General features: G+C 38.8%; 1 protein-coding gene across 4 annotated transcripts in view; it reads left to right on the top strand.

Annotated features, from left to right (window-relative positions):
• Positions 1-20,475, top strand: part of SCFD1 (sec1 family domain containing 1) — a 109,570-nt gene extending 89,095 nt beyond the window's left edge. For 3 of the 4 annotated variants that reach the window (XM_033188356.1, XM_033188355.1, XM_033188354.1), the window contains 4 exons: positions 2,286-2,319; positions 2,943-3,008; positions 19,450-19,518; positions 20,251-20,473. In XM_033188356.1, coding sequence (XP_033044247.1) covers positions 2,286-2,319; positions 2,943-3,008; positions 19,450-19,518; positions 20,251-20,274 — 193 coding nt within the window. In that variant the 3' untranslated portion in view covers positions 20,275-20,473. Of the gene's footprint in view, positions 1-2,285; positions 2,320-2,942; positions 3,009-19,449; positions 19,519-20,250 lie in introns of all 4 variants that reach the window. The other variant, XM_033188353.1, reaches the window with a different exon arrangement.
• The last annotated feature ends 260 nt before the right edge of the window (positions 20,476-20,735 follow it).

The raw sequence follows: 20,735 nt of genomic DNA, 5'->3' as shown, positions 1-20,735 counted from the left end.
TTATCACAGACATTGGATGGTAAGATATCCTTATGGATATTATTTTTCATGATTTAATTAGCAGTGGTATGACAAATAGCCTATGAGATACAGAAAAAGAATAGGCAGAATTGGGGGTGGGGAGCCGGGAATAACTGCCTTGAAATGATTTGTCTGTAGATGAAGCTAGTGAGGCTAGTTTCTTGCCTCTTCCTTATGTTTGGGATCTTCAGAACTTTACATATGCTCTATCCCAAGCTTTCACATCTTTGTAGATGGTGTGAAAATAATCTAGTCACTAGATTAAATTGTTTGATAACTTGAAATCTTATTCCCTTTTCTGAATTTACCAGAAATAACAAGCAAAATTGCATAAGAACTGCCAATAGCAGCTGCTGTTGGCAAGAGAGAATTTGATAAAGAATGGATTACGGAAAGGGGGATGAGGATTGACTACTAATGGTACAGGACTTCTTCTGGGGTGATAAAAATGTTCTGAAATTAGACAGTGATGGTTGTACAACTCTAAATATACTAAAAACCACTGGTTGTACACTTTACAACTGTAGGTTAGCAACTTTTTCCTATATTGATGATTCTCCAGCTTACGTTTTTTTCCTTCCTTGCATTTAGCTATCAAGTAGATACACAGTTAGCCCTCAATATGCATGGGTTCCTCATCCATGGATTCAACCAACCAGGGTTCAAAAATATTTGGGGGGAAAAACGGATGATTGTATCTATACTGAGCATGTACAGACTTTTTTTTTCTTGTGTTTATTCTCTAAGCAATACCTAATATAATGTAAACTATATAGTTTGTTATACTGTTTACCTAGCATTTACATTGTATTAGGTATTATAAGTAATCTGGAGATTATTTAAAGTATATGGGAAGATGTGCATAGGTTATATGCAAACACTACACCATTTTACATAAGGTACTTGAGCATCTGTGGACTTTGGTGTCTATGGGGGTTCCTGGAACCAGTCCTTCATGGATATCAAGGGATACTTGGCTTCTTGAAAATTTACTGAGAAATGTTTAATCCTTAATGTAGTTTATGCATGGTAATGAAGAAGAATATTAGCATTGAAAAGACAGATAAGCTATCCCATCACAGTTAAATCTTGGTGATTAATAACTAGTAATACTATTCTATAAGTCTTATCTGTCCTCATCCATGTCTGCTCTTTAAGGAACTGAAACACTGAAGAGGCATTTCAGTCAGGTGGACTTGTAGCTGCTTCTGTGGATATTCAGACAGGCCATAGAAATAAGGAAAAGATTATAGAACTGTGTCATCAGCCTCTGAACAATTAAGGAAAGTTATAATAGCCCTCTTTTCTCAGTTGAGATTTTCAAAAATTACTTTTGGGAAAAATCTAAGTTGTCCTTTTAAGTCATATTGTACAGCCTGTTTTAGCACTTAAATGTAAGTCTAGACTCGCACAAGCTTTGAAAAATGTCTTTATTATGTATATTTTTATAATACTTTGGTGTCCAAGAGATCTTTAATAAATAAGCTACAGCAAAATTCAGATCCCTCCTTCCCTTCCCTGTTTGCTTCCTGAGTTGTTATTCTTCCCATACATGTATTTATACAGTTTTTCCACAAATGTAGATATCCACAAACTATATATAATACTGAGTGTGGTAAAAATTTACCACATAAAATATATGCCTTATCCATTCACCACATACCCAGACTTATACTTCTCCTCATGGGAGCTGCTGCTCATCTAGAATTTTTTTTTTTTTTTTGAGACGGAGTCTTGCTCTGTCACCCAGGCTGGAGTGCAGTGGCCGGATCTCAGCTCACTGCAAGTTCCGCCTCCCGGGTTTACGCCATTCTCCTGCCTCAGCCTCCCAAGGAGCTGGGACTATAGGCGCCCGCCACCTCGCCCGGCTAGTTTTTTTTGGATTTTTTAATAGAGACAGGGTTTCACCGGGTTAGCCAGGATGGTCTCGATCTCCGGACTTCGTGATCTGCCCGTCTCGGCCTCCCAAAGTGCTGGGATTACAGGCTTGAGCCACCACGCCCGGCCTAGAATTTTATTTTAAAGTAATAGGTTGACCCATTTCCTTTTAGACTCTGAGAGACCTCCCTCTTCTAGCTTCTTCCTATGAAACCCAGTTCACTACCTGGCTCTGCAAAATTAAAGGACCCACCCCTCTAAGGAAGTGAAGGAGATAGAATGGTAAATACTTATCTAATAGTGCATGTGTGTGTATTTCCCATACCTATTTTATTCATAATAAAAGCCATGGGTGAAATTTTCAGTACGGTTTTTCTTTATTACAGCTCAGTTCCCAGAAATAAGAATCCATTCCAAGAGGTAAGTTTCATATAAAAATTCTCTGTTCCTAGAAAGGAAAGATGAAAGGTGACCAATCTTGAAGACTGTCCATCCCAAATATGGCTTTATGATGATTAGTGTATGGTAGTTTTGATAAATCCAGCTGTGTATACCCAAGATTCTTATCAAAAAATTTGGCCTAGCAATTATATTTTTCTAATTTATAAAGCTGCTTATATTTATAATATTTTAAGCTTAAAAATAACTGACAAATAATTCACAGGAAATGAAGTCTTTCAGATTGCAGTGAGAGTTTTTTACATGTGTGGAACCTTTTTCTGAAATTGGATTCCAAACATTTGTGAAGATATCATGATTGTTTTCATTTGAAATACAAAGAAGCTTCTCCATAAAAAATACAGTAAATAACATATACTGGAAATTATAGTTATTTTCCTCTAAATTGTTTCTGAAAAATCTCTTCATACTACTCAAGAGACATTAGAAATTTATAAATTGACTTTTTAGAAACATTTCCTAATAATTAAAATAGCATCAGGTGCTTAGAATATGAATTTTGGCTAACATTTTTTAACCTTAATTTTAGAATAGGTTTCAGACTAAAAACCATGTTGCTTTTTTTTTATCTGTTTGCATTTTAGGCCATTGTTTTTGTGGTGGGAGGAGGCAACTACATTGAATATCAAAATCTTGTTGACTACATAAAGGTACATTTTATTTAGACTTTTTATTCTGTTGTTAGATGGTTTCATAGGTAGAACACTAGCATTCTCTGATGGCTATCCTGATCCTTTTACAACTTTTAAAAGGTAGTTTCAAAAATCATGCATATATGGTTTTTAAATGTTTATTGTTTTCCTATTCCTATCACACTCATTTCTGGCCTAAAATTGCACTTAATCTAGAAAACAATGTATCTTATTGATAAATGCACTTTGCAGCTACCTGTCTTAATATAACATCAAATGCTTAGAGACCTCAAGCAAGCTCTTCCAAAAAAAAAAAACAAAACTATCATGAAATGATTTACAAAACTCATTTATCTGAATAATATGCACTTTACTCCTGTTAACTTAAATCAGCAACATACTTCTAACAAATGGGGTTTTTTGTTTTGTTTTTTCAGCAAACAGGAGCTATAGAGGTAGCAAATGAAGGGGGGTGCAGGGAGTGGCAGACAACTAAGCAAAAAGGAAGGAAGGAAGGGACATACTTTGAAAAGGAAAAACACTATTTAAAATTCAGGGGCAACAGAATTAGCTATTTTTAGAATGTCATTTTGTAATCTTCATTTATTCACTTAACATTAAATAATGATCATTCTTTATGTCCTTATGCCTTAATAATGGTAGAGGGTTATGGTACAATGAAGACAAAAACACACAGCAGATGCCACAGAGCTCCAAAACAAATAACTATACTTGGGATTCTATCTTAGTTTCCTTTTTTTTTTTTTTTTTTTTTTTTTTTTTTTTTTTTATTATACTTTAAGTTCTAGGGTACATGTGCATGACGTTTATATCATGTATAACTCCCCAATGCAATCCCTCCCTCCTCCCCCCTCCCCATGATAGGCCCCAGTGTGTGATGTTCCCCTTCCCGAGTCCAAGTGATCTCATTGTTCAGTTCCCACCTATGAGTGAGAACATGCGGTGTTTGGTTTCTCTTCTTGTGATAGTTTGCTAAGAATGATGGTTTCCAGCTGCATCCATGTCCCTACAAAGGACGCAAACTCATCCTTTTTGATGGCTGCATAGTATTCCATGGTGTATATGTGCCACATTTTCTTAATCCAGTCTGTCACAGATGGACATTTGGGTTGATTCCAAGTCTTTGCTATTGTGAATAGTGCCGCAATAAACAAACGTGTGCATGTGTCTTTGTAGTAGAGTAATTTATAATCCTTTGGGTATATACCCAGTAGTGGGATGGCTGGGTCATATGGTACATCTAGTTCTAGATCCTTGAGGAATCGCCATACTGTTTTCCATAATGGTTGAACTAGTTTACAATCCCACCAACAGTGTAAAAGTGTTCCTATTTCTCCACATCCTCTCCAACACCTGTTGTTTCCTGACTTCTTAATGATTGCCATTCTAACTGGTGTGAGATGGTATCTCATTGTGGTTTTGATTTGCATTTCTCTGATGGCCAGTGATGATGAGCATTTTTTCATGTGTCTGTTGGCTGTATGGATGTCTTCTTTTGAGAAATGTCTGTTCATATCCTTTCCCCACTTTTTGATGGGGTTGTTTGCTTTTTTCTTGTATATTTGTTTGAGTTCTTGTAGATTCTGGATATTAGCCCTTTGTCAGATGAGTAGGTTGCAAAAATTTTTTCCCATTCTGTAGGTTGCCTGTTCACTCTGATGGTAGTTTCTTTGGCTGTGCAAAAGCTCTTTAGTTTAATTAGATCCCATGTGTCAATTTTTGCTTTTGCTGCCGTTGCTTTTGGTGTTTTAGACATGAAGTCCTTGCCCATGCCTATGTCCTGAATGGTACTACCTAGATTTTCTTCTAGGGTTTTTATGGTATTAGGTCTAACATTTAAGTCTCTAATCCATCTTGAATTAATTTTCGTATAAGGGGTAAGGAAAGGATCCAGTTTCAGCTTTCTACTTATGGCTAGCCAATTTTCCCAGCACCATTTATTAAATAGGGAATCCTTTCCCCATTTCTTGTTTCTCTCAGGTTTGTCAAAGATCAGATGGCTGTAGATGTGTGTATTATTTCTGAGGACTCTGTTCTGTTCCATTGGTCTATATCTCTGTTGTGGTACCAGTACCATGCTGTTTTGGTTACTGTAGCCTTGTAGTATAGTTTGAAGTCAGGTAGCGTGACGCCTCCAGCTTTGTCCTTTTGACTTAGGATTGTCTTGGCAATGCGGGCTCTTTTTTGGTTCCATATGAACTTTAAAGCCGTTTTTTCCAATTCTGTGAAGAAAGTCATTGGTAGCTTGATGGGGATGGCATTGAATCTATAAATCACCTTGGGCAGTATGGCCATTTTCACGATATTGATTCTTCCTATCCATGAGCATGGTATGTTCTTCCATTTGTTTGTGTCCTCTTTGATTTCACTGAGCAGTGGTTTGTAGTTCTCCTTGAAGAGGTCCTTTACATCCCTTGTAAGCTGGATTCCTAGGTATTTGATTCTCTTTGAAGCAATTGTGAATGGAAGTTCATTCCTGATTTGGCTCTCTGCTTGTCTGTTACTGGTGTATAAGAATGCTTGTGATTTTTGCACATTAATTTTGTATCCTGAGACTTTGCTGAAGTTGCTTATCAGCTTAAGGAGATTTTGGGCTGAGACAATGGGGTTTTCTAAATATACAATCATGTCATCTGCAAACAGGGACAATTTGACTTCTTCTTTTCCTAACTGGATACCCTTGATTTCTTTCTCTTGCCTGATTGCCCTAGCCAGAACTTCCAACACTATGTTGAATAGGAGTGGTGAGAGAGGGCATCCCTGTCTTGTGCCAGTTTTCAAAGGGAATTTTTCCAGTTTTTGCCCATTCAGTATGATATTAGCTGTGGGTTTGTCATAAATAGCTCTTATTATTTTGAGGTACGTTCCATCAATACCAAATTTATTGAGCGTTTTTAGCATAAAGGGCTGTTGAATTTTGTCAAAAGCCTTTTCTGCATCTATTGAGATAATCATGTGGTTCTTGTCTTTGGTTCTGTTTATATGCTGGATTACGTTTATTGATTTGCGAATGTTGAACCAGCCTTGCATCCCAGGGATGAAGCCCACTTGATCATGGTGGATAAGCTTTTTGATGTGCTGCTGAATCCGGTTTGCCAGTATTTTATTGAGGATTTTTGCATCGATGTTCATCAGGGATATTGGTCTAAAATTCTCTCTTTTTGTTGTGTCTCTGCCAGGCTTTGGTATCAGGATGATGTTGGCCTCATAAAAAGAGTTAGGGAGGATTCCCTCTTTTTCTATTGATTGAAATAGTTTCAGAAGGAATGGTACCAGCTCCACCTTGTACCTCTGGTAGAATTCAGCTGTGAATCCATCTGGTCCTGGACTTTTTTTGGTGGGTAGGCTATTAATTGTTGCCTCAATTTCAGAGCCTGCTATTGGTCTATTCAGGGATTCAACTTCTTCCTGGTTTAGTCTTGGGAGAGTGTAAGTGTCCAGGAAATTATCCATTTCTTCTAGATTTTCTAGTTGATTTGCGTAGAGGTGTTTATAGTATTCTCTGATGGTAGTTTGTATTTCTGTGGGGTCGGTGGTGATATCCCCTTTATCATTTTTTATTGCGTCTATTTGATTCCTCTCTCTTTTCTTCTTTATTAGTCTAGCTAGCGGTCTGTCAATTTTGTTGATCTTTTCAAAAAACCAACTCCTGGATTCATTGATTTTTTGGAGGGTTTTTTGTGTCTCTATCTCCTTCAGTTCTGCTCTGATCTTAGTTATTTCTTGCCTTCTGCTAGCTTTTGAATGTGTTTGCTCTTGCCTCTCTAGTTCTTTTAATTGTGATGTTAGAGTGTCAATTTTAGATCTCTCCTGCTTTCTCTTGTGGGCATTTAGTGCTATAAATTTCCTCTACACACTGCTTTAAATGTGTCCCAGAGATTCTGGTATGTTGTATCTTTGTTCTCATTGGTTTCAAAGAACATCTTTATTTCTGCTTTCATTTCGTTATGTACCCAGTAGTCATTCAGGAGCAGGTTGTTCAGTTTCCATGTAGTTGAGCGGTTTGGATTGAGTTTCTTAGTCCTGAGTTCTAGTTTGATTGCACTGTGGTCTGAGAGACAGTTTGTTATAATTTCTGTTCTTGTACATTTGCTGAGGAGTGCTTTACTTCCAATTATGTGGTCAATTTTGGAATAAGTGCGATGTGGTGCTGAGAAGAATGTATATTCTGTTGATTTGGGGTGGAGAGTTCTATAGATGTCTATTAGGTCCGCTTGGTGCAGAGATGAGTTCAATTCCTGGATATCCTTGTTAACTTTCTGTCTGGTTGATCTGTCTAATGTTGACAGTGGAGTGTTGAAGTCTCCCATTATTATTGTATGGGAGTCTAAGTCTCTTTGTAGGTCTCTAAGGACTTGCTTTATGAATCTGGGTGCTCCTGTATTGGGTGCATATATTTAGGAGAGTTAGCTCTTCCTGTTGAATTGATCCCTTTACCATGATGTAATGGCCTTCTTTGTCTCTTTTGATCTTTGATGGTTTAAAGTCTGTTTTATCAGAGACTAGGATTGCAACCCCTGCTTTTTTTTGTTCTCCATTTGCTTGGTAGATCTTCCTCCATCCCTTTATTTTGAGCCTATGTATGTCTCTGCATGTGAGATAGGTCTCCTGAATACAGCAGACTGATGGGTCTTGACTCTTGATCCAGTTTGCCAGTCTGTGTCTTTTAATTGGAGCATTTAGTCCATTGACATTTAAGGTTAATATTGTTATGTGTGAACTTGATCCTGTCATTATGATATTAACTGGTTATTTTGCTCGTTAGTTGATGCAGTTTCTTCCTAGCCTCGATGGTCTTTACATTTTGGCATATTTTTGCAATGGCTGGTACCGCTTGTTCCTTTCCATGTTTAGGGCTTCCTTCAGGGTCTCTTGTAAGGCAGGCCTGGTGGTGACAAAATCTCTAAGCATTTGCTTATCTGTAAAGGATTTTATTTCTCCTTCACTGATGAAGCTTAGTTTGGCTGGATATGAAATTCTGGGTTTAAAATTCTTTTCTTTAAGAACGTTGAATATTGGCCCCCACTCTCTTCTGGCTTGTAGAGTTTCTGCCGAGAGGTCTGCTGTTATTCTGATGGGCTTCCCTTTGTGGGTAACCCGACCTTTCTCTCTGGCTGCCCTTAAGATTTTTTCCTTCATTTCAACTTTGGTGAATCTGGCAATTATGTGTCTTGGAGTTGCTCTTCTGGAGGAGTATCTTTGTGGCGTTCTCTGTATTTCCTGAATTTGAATGTTGGCCTGCCCTACCAGGTTGGGGAAGTTCTCCTGGATGATATCCTGAAGAGTGTTTTCCAACTTGGTTCCATTTTCCCCCTCACTTTCAGGCACCCCAATCAGACGTAGATTTGGTCTTTTTACATAATCCCATACTTCTTGCAGGCTTTGTTCATTTCTTTTTCTTCTTTTTTCTTTTGGTTTCTCTTCTCGCTTCATTTCATTCATTTGATCCTCAATCGCTGATACTCTTTCTTCCAGTTGATCGAGTCGGTTACTGAAGCTTGTGCATTTGTCACGTATTTCTCGTGTCATGGTTTTCATCTCTGTCATTTCGTTTATGATCTTCTCTGCATTAATTAATCTAGCTGTCAATTCTTCCACTTTTTTTTCAAGATTTTTAGTTTCTTTGCGCTGGGTACGTAATTCCTCCTTTAGCTCTGAGAGGTTTGATGGAGTGACGCCTTCTTCTCTCATCTCGTCAAAGTCATTCTCTGACCAGCTTTGATCCGTTGCTGGCGATGGGCTGCGCTCCTTTGCAGGGGGAGATGCGCTCTTATTTTTTGAATTTCCAGCTTTTCTGCCCTGCTTCTTCCCCATCTTTGTGGTTTTATCTGTCTCTGGACTTTGGTGATGGTGACGTACGGATGGGGTTTTGGTATAGGTGTCCTTCCTGTTTGATAGTTTTCCGTCTGACAGTCAGAAGGACTGTCTGTTGGTCTGTTGGAGATTGCTTGAGGTCCACTCCAGACCCTGTTAGCCTGGGTATCAGCAGCAGAGGTTGCCGAAGATAGAATATTGCTGAACAGCGAGTGTACCTGTCTGATTCTTTCTTTGGAAGTTTCCTCTCAGGGGTGATGCCACCCTGTGAGGTGTGGGGTGTCAGACTGCCCCTAGTGGGGGATGTCTCCCAGCTAGGCTACTCAGGGGTCAGGGACCCACCTGAGCAGGCAGTCTGTCCGTTCTCGGATCTCAACCTCCGCGTTAGGAGATCCAGGGCTCTCCCCAAAGCTGTCAGACAGAGTCGTTGGCGTCTGCACCGCCCCCGCTCTTTCCCCTAATGGGCTGCAGCTGTGCGCTGTCCGCAGAGGTAGAGTCTACAGAGACAGGCAGGCTTCCTTGAGCTGCTGTGAGCTCCACCCAGTTCGAGCTTCCCAGCGGCTTTGTTTACCTACTTAAGCCTCAGCAATGGCGGGCGCCCCTCCCCCAGCCTCGCTGCTGCCTTGCGGATAGATCGCCGCAGACGGCTGTGGTAGCAGTGAGGGAGGCTCCGTGGGCGTGGGACCCTCCCGGCCAGGTGTGGGATATATTCTCCTGGTGTGCCTGTTTCCTTAAAGCGCAGTATTGGGGTGGGAGTTACCCGATTTTCCAGGTGTTGTGTGTCTCAGTTCCCCTGGCTAGGAAAAAGGGATTCCTTCCCCCTTGCGCTTCCAGGTGAGGCGATGCCTCGCCCTGCTTCAGCTCACGCTGGTCAGGCTGCAGCAGCTGACCATCACCGATTGTCCGGCACTCCCTAGAGAGATGACCCCAGTACCTCAGTTGAAAACGCAGAAATCACCGGTCTTCTGTGCCGCTCGCGCTGGGAGTTGGAGACTGGAGCTGCTCCTATTCGGCCATCTTGCTCCGCCCCCCTCTATCTTAGTTTCATAGGACACGCTTCATCTTTGCATCATGAACCACCAAGATATATGTGAGATACATTAGTTTCAGAAGAGCCCAGTCTTGTATAAAGGTTATTTTTTTTTTTTTTAACTTTTAAGTTCAGGGGTACAAGTGCAGTTTTGTTATATAGGTAAACTTGTGTCATGGGGTTTGTTGTACAGATTATTTCATCACTCAGGTATTAAGCCTAGTACCCATTTTTATTTTTCCAGATCCTCTCCCTCTTACCACCCTCTACCAGACCTCAGTATGTGTTGTTCCCCTCTGATGTGTCCATGTGTTCTCATCATTTAGCTCTCACTTAGATATCGTGCGGTATTTGGTTTTCTGTTCCTGAGTTAGTTTGCTGATGATAATGGCCTGCAGCCCCATCCATGTCCCTACAAAGAACATGATCTTATTATTTTTTATGCCTGCGTGGTATTCCACGGTGTATATGTACCACATTTTCTTTATCTAGTCTAACATCATTGGACATTTAGGTTGATTCCATGTCTTTGCTATCATGAATAGCGCTGCAAGTGAACATACCTGTGCGTGCATCTTTAGAATAGAATGATTATATCATTTGGGGTATATACCCCAAATCCCAGTAATGGGATTGCAGGGTCGAATGGTATTTCTGTCTTTAGGTCTTTGAGGAATCGCCACACTGCCTTCCACAATGACTAAATTTACAGTTGCATCAACATTCCAAACAGGGATGTGTATAAGTGTTCCTTTTTCTCCAAAACCTCACCAGCATCTTAAAGAAAGAAAAAAAAAAAAAAAAAAACATGCTGACTGGCGTAAGATGGTATTTCATTGTGGTTTTGATTTGCGTTTCTCTAATGATCAGTGGTGATGAGCTTTTTTTCATATGTTTTTGGCCACATGTATGTCTTCTTTTGAAAGTGTGCATGTCCTTTGCCCACTTTTTTATGGATTTTTTTTATTTTTATTTATTTATTTATTTATTTATTTTGAGACAGAGTCTCACTCCATTGCCCAGGTTGGAGTGCAGTGGTGCCATCTCGGCTCACAGCGACCTCTGCCTCCTAGATTCAAGTGATTCCCTGCCTCAGCCTTTCAAGTAGCTGGGATTACAGGCACGCCCTTCCACACCCAGCTAATTTTTTGTATTTTTAATAGACACAGAGTTACACCATGTTGGCCAGATTGGTCTCGAACTCCTGACCTCAAGTGATCCGCCCACCTCAGCCTCCTACAGTGCTGGGATTACAGGTGTGAGCCACCGCGTCTGGGCTGGGGTAGTTTTTTCTTGTAAAGCTCCTTATAGATGCTGGATATTAGACCTTTCCTGGATGCATAGTTTGCACAAACTTTCTACCATCCTATAGGTTTTCTGTTGATAATTTATTTTGCTATGTAGAAGCTCTTTAGTTTAATTGCATCCCATTTGTCAATTTTTGCTTTTGTTGCAGTTGCTTTTGGTGTCTTTGTCATGAAATCTCTGCCCGTTCCTGTGTCCAGTATGATACTGCCTAGGTTGTCTTCCAGGGTTTTGATAGTTTTGGGTTTAACATTTAAGTCTTTAATCCATCTTGAGTTGGTTTTTGTATATGGGTGTAAGGAAAAGGTCCGGTTTGAGTTTTCTGCATATGGCTAGCCAGTTATCCTAGCACCATTTATTGACTAGGGAGTCCTTTCTCCATTGCTTGTTTTTGTCAGGTTTGTGGAAGATCAGATGGTTGTAGGTATGCAGTCTTATTTCTTGGTTCTCTGTTCTGTTTGATTGGTCCATAGGTCTGTTTTTGTACCAGTACCATGCTGTTTTGGCTACTGTATAGCCTTATAGTATAGTTTGAAGTCGGATAGCATGATGCCTCCAGCTTTGTTCTTTTTCCTTATGATTGCCCTGGCTATTTTGGCTCTTTTTTGGTTCCATGGGAATTTTAAAATAGTTTTCTCTAGTTCTGTGAAGAATGTCAATGGCAATTTAATAGGAATAGCGTTTAATCTATCAACTGTTTTGGGCAGTATGGCCATTTTAATGGTATTTCTTCTTCCTATCCATGAGCGTGGAATGTTTTTCCATTTGTTTGTGTCATCTCTGATTTATTTGAGCAGTGGTTTGTAGTTCTCCTTGTAGAGATCTTTCACCTCCCTAGTTAGCTGTATTCTTGGGTACTTTATTTTTTTTGTGGCAATTGTGAATGGGCGCTTCTTCCTGATTTGGCTCTCGGCTTGACTGTTACTGTTGTATAGGAATGCTAGTGATTTTTGCACATTGATTTTGTTTCCTGAGACCTTACTGAAGTTGTTTATCAGCTTAAGAAGTTTTTGAGCTGAGACTGTGTGGGCTTTTCTAAATATAGGATCATGTCATCTGCATACAGAGACAGTTTGACTTCTTGTCTTCCTATTTGGATACCCTTTTCTTTCTCTTGCCTGATTGCCCTGGCCAGAACTTCCAATACTATGTTGAATAGCAGTGGTCAGAGAGGGCATCCTTATCTTGTGCCAGTTTTCAAGCGGGAGTGGTTAATACTCCTCTAGTTTCATAGCAGAAATTAAGTTGCATGACCAGGCTCAAAAGCAGAAACCAAGGGAACATTGACAGAAACCAGATGCAAACCATCTCTATAAACAGTGCTGACAAGCTAGTACAAGTTGCCCCCTAGTCTTGACCCTAGCACAGGACTCTATATTCATCACTACTTAGAACATTTCATTCAGGTTTGGCCAATAGTTAGCAACATGACTGGTTCCAGGTGTTCCCAGGGATAAACACATGGTTGCAATAGACACTTATGCATTCCACACACTCTTACCCTTAGTTAAGCTTTTTTAATCACTTGTCATCATTCTTCTTTTGGCATCTTTTACATTATATAACAGAAAAACAAGAAGATAAACACCAAAATACTAATCATTTGTAGTGACTGAAGTAGATTTATAACTTTTTTAAAAATTGCAGTTTACCATAGTCCAGTGAAAACGTGTTCTTAATCATGTACAAGCTTGACAGTTTTTACCTCTTTCTACCACAGAAAGTTCAATTTTGTGAAATTTTATAACAATTATTAGTCTAGTTCTTTCTCTGATAATCTGGCCTTTTACCAGAAGACCATCTTGTAGGGGTTTTAATTCAATTTCCTTATACATTTGGCTCATTCATTTGGTCATAGGATTTGTTCTTACGAACCTCACCAGTGATACCAGTATTGCACCACATAGCAATTACGTTATGATTTAGCTTGCTTAGAACCTCACCAATGATATCATTTGCACCAGGTAGCAATTACATTATGATTTAGATTGCTTACTACATGTTTTCTCATCTTTCTCAACAAAATCAACTCTTGCTTATATACCAAAATGTTATAATGGACTGAGGCACTGTAAGTTTCCCATAAATTCATTCTTTTTGCTAACTCTGCCAAGATACCAGGCCATTTTCCTTGCCCTACTTCAGCTTTTAATTGAGGAGCATACTTAATCCTTCTTGAGTTTGGGTGCATGTGTCTTCCCATCTTTATGTAACTGTTGAGTTTGTTTTATCATTTTTCCAGGCTGCTTGCCACCATTTCCCTTCCTCCTGAAATAACATTTCTTGTAAACAACCAATAGGTCATTAAGTCATCTTCCTCAGTATGTCTCTTTTCATTAAAGGCAAATTGGGCTTACCATGGGACTCATAGAACTGTGCCAGTGTTTCTGCCCAAATTGGTTTAACCACCAAATACGTTGTTGCCATTGAGTTTTTATTGCTTGAATATCGTTTGAATATATCTTTTGGATCCAAAATCTTTCAGGAACCTTTTGAGAGATGGTGGGGGAGGGGAGACAAAAGTTTTCAGTTCCCCGAGACAGTGTCATATCAGTAGTAATTATTCTCAGCAAAACAGCAGGGCTATCAATGGTAAGTGGGGAAGCCCACCTAGTTACCCCTTACTTGGTTTCAGTACCAAGAATTTTTTAACCTCAGTGCCTTCCACCCACAGAAACAAGGTCCATAGGCATTAGAGCACACGACACTATGACTAGTTGGAAATGCAGCAGTTATTTTATGTCTGTGTTTCTGGACACCTTTCTTAACAAATCATAACTGTGTTTAATAGTTACATGGTGGTCTGTGACTTCGTTGTTCAACAAAATTGTTTGTGTACCTTTCAGAGACAACAGTGTCCTAATTTTGCCTCCCCAAAGCGGTTCTGTACAATAGATAAAACCAACAGGAGCCAAAAGGCAAGCATTAGAATTATTCTGTGTTTATCCTCAAGATGTTATTAGCATCATCAAGATTCAGATAAAATTCTGCAGATTAAATTATTAAGATTATTAAATATCTTAGCTTCAAGTAAAGGAGACAATTTCATCAGGTCTTACGGGCATCTATAAATAGAGCTGAGAGCAGTTTCTTGCGCCCAGGCTTTTACAAGATACCAAAATAATGTTAACTTTCTCTTTTGCATTATTTACTTATTCACTCCCTTTCTGAGAGTAAAGACTTTTCCTTCTTTCTCCTGTCGTTAGTTTTTTACCCAGACCTCGACCCCTGAGTTAGCAACCATCAGATTCGGCAAGAGGAGCGGACGGCAGTGTGAGAGTGGCCAGTGCTTTCCCCCTTCGTCCATTCCCAGTCACATGAAGTTGGGGTGAATAACTACAAGTTTATAGGACTGTCTTGCCCACATGTGAGGAAAGATGCAAAAAAACATTAATTCCAAGCTTAGATCAGTGAAAATAAAAACAGTCCATTCCATCATTCCTCAGTTATATTTAGAGGTATTATCTTCATGTCATGTTTGCAACTGATCCTTCTTTCTGAGCTTGTAAATGTAATCCATATCCATGTTCTACATGATCAGAGAAAAAGGAAAATGTTCAGAAATATGGAGGAAATTGTTATCAGTTCCTGTGTTGTTATTCTACCCTCCTTTATTTTTCTTGAAGTATCTCTATAATCTATTTAGTGTTGATTCCCCCTTTAATTCCATGCCCTTTATGTTTTGACACACATTCCATCATGCAAGTAACTCTCTGTCATTAGCAATTTGAAAAGTGTTTCAAACATTTGCTCCAATACTTTGTGTTTGGTGAGGTATATGTTAGTGTATGGTAGATAATGGTGGTTAGCACATTGTTGAACTGCACCTGCAGTAAAGTGAGTTTCTTTATCAGATCATACATAAGTAGGAGGTCTAAATTGAAATGGTTTCTGCTGTGGCCTCTAGTAATGTTAAAGGTGATTCCTGCAGCTACCAGGTATACACATCCAAATGAGTGTCTTTTCTAGACAAGACCTGTTGCTGTCCACATGGAACCATAGATAATGGCCACCATAATTCTGTGTGAATGTATGTTTTCACTTCTTTTAAGTATATCCCTAAGAGTGGAATTGTTGGGTCACTTAGTAACTCTGTAGTCATTTGAAGAACTACAGACTATCTTCCAAAGCAGCTGCACCACTTTACATTCCCCCCAGCAGTGTATGAGGGTTCTCACTTCTCCACTTCATTACTAACACTTGCTTTTTTATCTATATTTTCCTGATGACTTACGAAGTCAAAAATGTTTTCACGTGTATATTGGCCATTTGTATATCTTTGGAGAAATGTCTGTTTAGATCCTTTGTCTTTTTTTTTTTTTTTTTTTGAGACGGAGTCTCGTTCTGTCGTCCAGGTTGGAGTGCAGTGGTGCAATCTCGGTTCACTGCAACCTCTGCCTCTGGGATTCAAGCGATTCTCCTGCCTCAGCCTCCCAAGTAACTGGGATTATAGGCACGTGCCACCACCACCCACCTTGGCCTCCCAAAGTGTTGGGATTACAGGCTTGAACCACCACGCCCGACCCCTCTGTCCATTTTTAATTGGGTTATTTTGCCTTTTTATTACTGAGTTGTAAGAATTCTCTATGTAATCTCGATACAATTCCCGTATCAGATATATGATTTCCAGATTTTTTCCCCCATTCTCTGGGTTGTCTTTTCTCCTTTTGTGATGGTGTCTTTTAAAGCGCAAAAGTTTATTTCAGCAAAGTCCAGTGTATCTCTTTTTTTCTTTTGTTGCCTGGGCTTTTTGTGGCATATCTAAGAATCCTTTGCCAAATCTAAGGTCATAAAGATTTGACCCTGAGTTTTCTTCTAAGAATTATATAATTTTTTAATATGGTATGAAGATCCAGCTTCATCTTTTTGCATATGGCTATCCAGTTGTTTCACCGCCTTCTGTTGAAAAGTCTATTCTGGCCAGGCGCGGTGGCTCACGCCTGTAATCCCAGCACTTTGGGAGGCCGAGGCGGGTGGATCACGAGGTCAGAAGATCGAGACCATCCTGGCTAACCCAGTGAAACCCTTCTCTATTGAAAATACAAGAAATTAGCCGGGCGCGCGGCAGGCACCTGTAGTCCCAGCTACTCGGGAGGCTGAGACAGGAGAATGGCGTGAACCCAGGAGGCAGAGCTTGCAGTGAGGCAAGATCGCGCCACTGCACTCCAGCCTGGGAGACAGAGCGAGACTCCATCTCAAAAAAAAAAAAAAATGTCTCTTCTTTCCCCCATGTAATGGTTTTGGCAATCTTGCTGAAAATCACTTGATGTGTATGGGTTTATTTCGGAACTCTCAGTTCCATTCTTCAAATCTATAGGTCTGTTCTTGTGCCAGTATTATACTGTGTTGATCATCATGGCTTTTTTAGTACTTTTTGAAATCAGGACACATGTGAGTCCTCCTACTTTATTGTTTCAGCTTTTCTGGGTCTTTTGCAATTTTTTATGAATCTTAGAATTTGTGAATGTCTACAAAGACTAAGTTCTTATAGGGAGCATACTTAAATCTGTAGATGAGTTTGGGGAGTATTTTCATCTTAATTAAGGCTTCTGGTCCATGAATATGGGATGTTTTTCCATTTATATCTGTAATTTCTTTCACTATGTTGTAGTCTTCAGAGTATATTTTTATGCTGTTATGAAAGATATTTTCTTAAGTTCATCTTTGGATTCTTCATTCGAAGTGCTTAAAAATCCAGCTGATTTTTATATGTTGATCTTATGTTTCACAGCCTTGCTGAGTGTATTCTAATTGTTTTTAATGGATTTTTAGAAGTTTCTATATACAAGATCATGTTATCTATAAATAGATATAGTGTTGCTTCTTTTCTGTCTTCTGCAACTGCCCTGGCTAGAACCTTCAATTCATCGTTGAATAGAAGAGGCAAGAGCAGACATCCTTGTCTTCTTTCTGATCACAGGGGCAAAGCATCTAGTCTTTGACCATTATATTATATATTATATTATTCATAGATGCCCTTTAGATCCATTAAATTTTTAGTAGCTACTAAGCCCCCCAGTTTAATTGTCCTGAGAGGATTTTTAAATCCCTTAGTTTTTGTCGTGAATAATCCTAATCTTTTCCCTACCATTCAGCCCTATTAAGAAGGAACTGAGCTAGTAGGTCTATGACAGCCTTCCTCACATCATTAGAAACCTCTGTCAGTACAGTCTCGGTGTATGAAACTAAACATGCGACTATGCCTACATGAGACCTGCAATACAGAATTAATTAACATGACCCTTGGTTTATAATAGTCCACGACATAAGGGGCAAGTGCCAGAAAATACTGCTGTAATTCTGATTTATTTAGTAATGTTGTTAATCTAACCCATAATGTAAATGCTATTTGGCATAACTTTGGTATAATTGGTAAAAAGTAATTTGACTGATTTTATCAAAACATTTGATAATACTGATATTGGCGAATTGGGAACTTGACTTAAAACCACAAGGTATTCTCTTGATAGAAGGTGATTGGTTAGAGAAAGAACTACATTGAGTTAATTTTACATTGAATCACTATATTGGTACATTTTATAAAGTTCAATTTTTTTTTTCTTTTTTTTTTTTTTGAGACGGAGTCTCATTCTGTCACCCTGGCTGGAGTACAGTGGCGTGATCTCAGCTCACTGCAACCTCCGCTTCCCAGCAATTCTCCTGCCTCAGCTTCCTGGGTAGCTGGGATTACAGGCACACACCACCACGCCTGGCTAATTTTTGTATTTTTAGTAGAGACGGGGTTTCACCATGCTGGCCAGGCTGGTCTCGAACTTCTGACCTTGTGAACCACTTGCACTGACCTCCCAAAGTGCTGGGATTACAGGCATGAGCCACTGCACCCAGCCCATAAAGTTCAATTGTTAACTGAGAGAGGAAGTAAAGGGGTCATCAAGCTTGTACATGATTAAGAACAAGTCTGCACTGGAATGTTTGGTAAACTACAGTTTCTTTAAAATTACACCTACACTTCATTGGATGGCTAAAAACAATTAGAAAAGAATGATGATGAGTAATTTGGTTAAGAAAGCTTGGCCCAGGGTGGGGACTGTACAAGTCAGGATTAATCTCAACTGGGCTACTGTACCCTTGTGCTTATCTCCAGGAATACTGGAATCCATGGTGCTGATGTTCGTTTAGCCAAACCTGAATGAAGTACTAACTAGTGATGAATTCTAGTCCTGGGCTAGAGACTACGATAAACTGGGGGCAACCTTGAGCTGGCTTGCCAGCATTGTTTAATAGAAAATGTAAAGATTGATTTTACATTTTGCACCTGGTTTCTGCAGTTGAGTCTGGTCATGCAGCCCAATTTTGCCTACCTGACCAGAGAGGCATAAAAGATCTCTCCTTGAACAAGAATCAGGTTCTCCTGGGAGCTATGCCTAGAAGTTCTGAACCCCTCTAATGTTTCCCTATGCCTGCTTTCTCCTTGTAGACTGTGACCTCTACCTTTAATTAATGCCTGTTAGCCACAAGAATCCCAATTATATGACCCATATACCATCTCATTTTGAAAAAAATCTGAGTTGTGGCTTTTTATTTATTCTCAGAGATGGCCAGCTAAGACATGTACTCAGCCACTAATGTTTGCTCAGCTTATACATCACAGAGTTGTGTGACAAAGCCATCATTCCTCTGTTCTTTGATGAATCATCAAATTACTTTGTGCTAGAATAAACTTTTTTTATATTACAAAAGAAATCTCATGAATTTACCTTCAGGTTCACAATACATACAAGAAATTAGCAAATCCCTAGTAGAGAAGTTTTGGCTGTTGTGATTGTGTTCCAGCATTGTAACTATTACTTTTATTCCTGAATTTGACAACATGGGATGAGATGTATTAACTTATAAATACTGTGTTGCTCAAGTGGGACTAAAAGCACAATCCATGCTACCTGCACCATAGTCCACTTTCAGCATATAGAAACTCGAATGTATTCAAGTAGTAGACATCCTACACTGAAAGAATGTTGTTCTAAGATTTTATAGGTAACTGTTGCTCCTGTGAAATTTGACAGTCAGATTCCTTCTATTTTTAGTGTAACAGGAAATGGCACCAATAGTATGCCATAATATATATTTTGGGGGACAAAAATACTATGCTCATTTCACCACTTTATTCGTCTTCATTTCATGCAATTTTTAGGTAGATGTGTACACTAAAATCCAACACTATCCCAAAGAATGTTAACAACAAAAAAACAGCATATTAATCTCTTTTCTTGGGAATATTGAATATATTTCTTGTTACTTGTATCTAAGTTCTGACTCTGATTTTTACAGGGAAAACAAGGTAAACACATTTTATATGGCTGCAGTGAGCTTTTTAATGCTACACAGTTCATAAAACAGGTAAAGTATATACCTTTGTTGTTTGTTGCTATTGGTATTTTTCAAAAGAGAGAAAGAAAACCTCTTACTCACCTGAACCAGCTGCAACCAAAGCCATCCAGCTATACCAAGATAAGGTGTTGTCATGAACGACTAAGAAAACCTTGATAAGTAATAACGTTTCCAGTAGGAGTTTGCCCATCCTTCCAGAACTGAAAGCCTTTTCTTTGGCTTTTAATGATCCTTTAGAAATACAAAAATATATCAGACGTGTCAGTAGTGTTTCACTCATGACATTTCTTTTTACATTTTCACGAAGTTAGCATTAATTTTTTTAATTCCCAGAGTTTTTGTTTTCCATCAATTGAACGTTAACTAATAATGTTTACATTTTTTTGCTATGACAATGTTTATTGCAATTCCATTTCCTTTTCTTTTTCTGGGTAGAGACAGTCTCTCGCTATGTTGCCCAGGCTGGTCTCAAACTCCTGGCCTCAAGTGATCCTCCCACCTCAGCCTCCCAAGTAGCTAGGATTACAGGCATGAGCCACCATGCCCAGCCTTCAGTTTTTAAATATCTACAAACGTTTAACATTTGAGTTAGTGGTGAACATTAAGATTTATTATTCTAGGAATGTAGTGAATAACATAGGAAGTGTAATTTATTAAGGGGTTTACAGATATGTTTGAATGTTTCTTTTGTGATCTTTTTTAAAAGTTTTATGTATGATTTTGTGTTTTATTTTGTTTCAGTTGTCACAACTTGGACAAAAGTAACACACAAAAACCTTACTATGATAATCTACTTGGATAATCTACTTGGAATGTGGATAAATGTAAAAAGAAAAGTTAGAAGAGCAGCATAACAGTGTCCTAACAGTGAAAATCAGTTATTTGTTAATTTTTAAGGAAATTCTATACTTAATATGTATTGATTAAAAGAATAAAACATTTCAGAAATAAAATGTCCACATTGTTCTTTTTCTCTGTTTGAGAAAGTACTTTGGAAGTAAGGCAAGCTCCATCTGAGTGTAATATTAAAATACTAATAACTAATAGGTTATGATTGAAGCTGTTGACATTTTAAGGTTATCATATACAAATTTTATTTGATTGGTTCATGAATCCCCTATTTGTATGCATTTTAATTAATTGTACAACTACTTTCTCATATTTTGTTGGGTATCCATGTTGCCTCTAGATTTTAGATGGAGATTTTAAGCCACTTTAATGTCTCT

This window comes from Trachypithecus francoisi, unplaced genomic scaffold (genome assembly GCF_009764315.1).
Source record: "Trachypithecus francoisi isolate TF-2019V2 unplaced genomic scaffold, Tfra_2.0 Lachesis_group3, whole genome shotgun sequence".
Lineage (NCBI taxonomy): Eukaryota > Metazoa > Chordata > Mammalia > Primates > Cercopithecidae > Trachypithecus > Trachypithecus francoisi.
The sequence above is the reverse complement of the archived record's forward strand: the minus strand, read 5'-3'. Positions and strand labels throughout refer to the sequence as shown.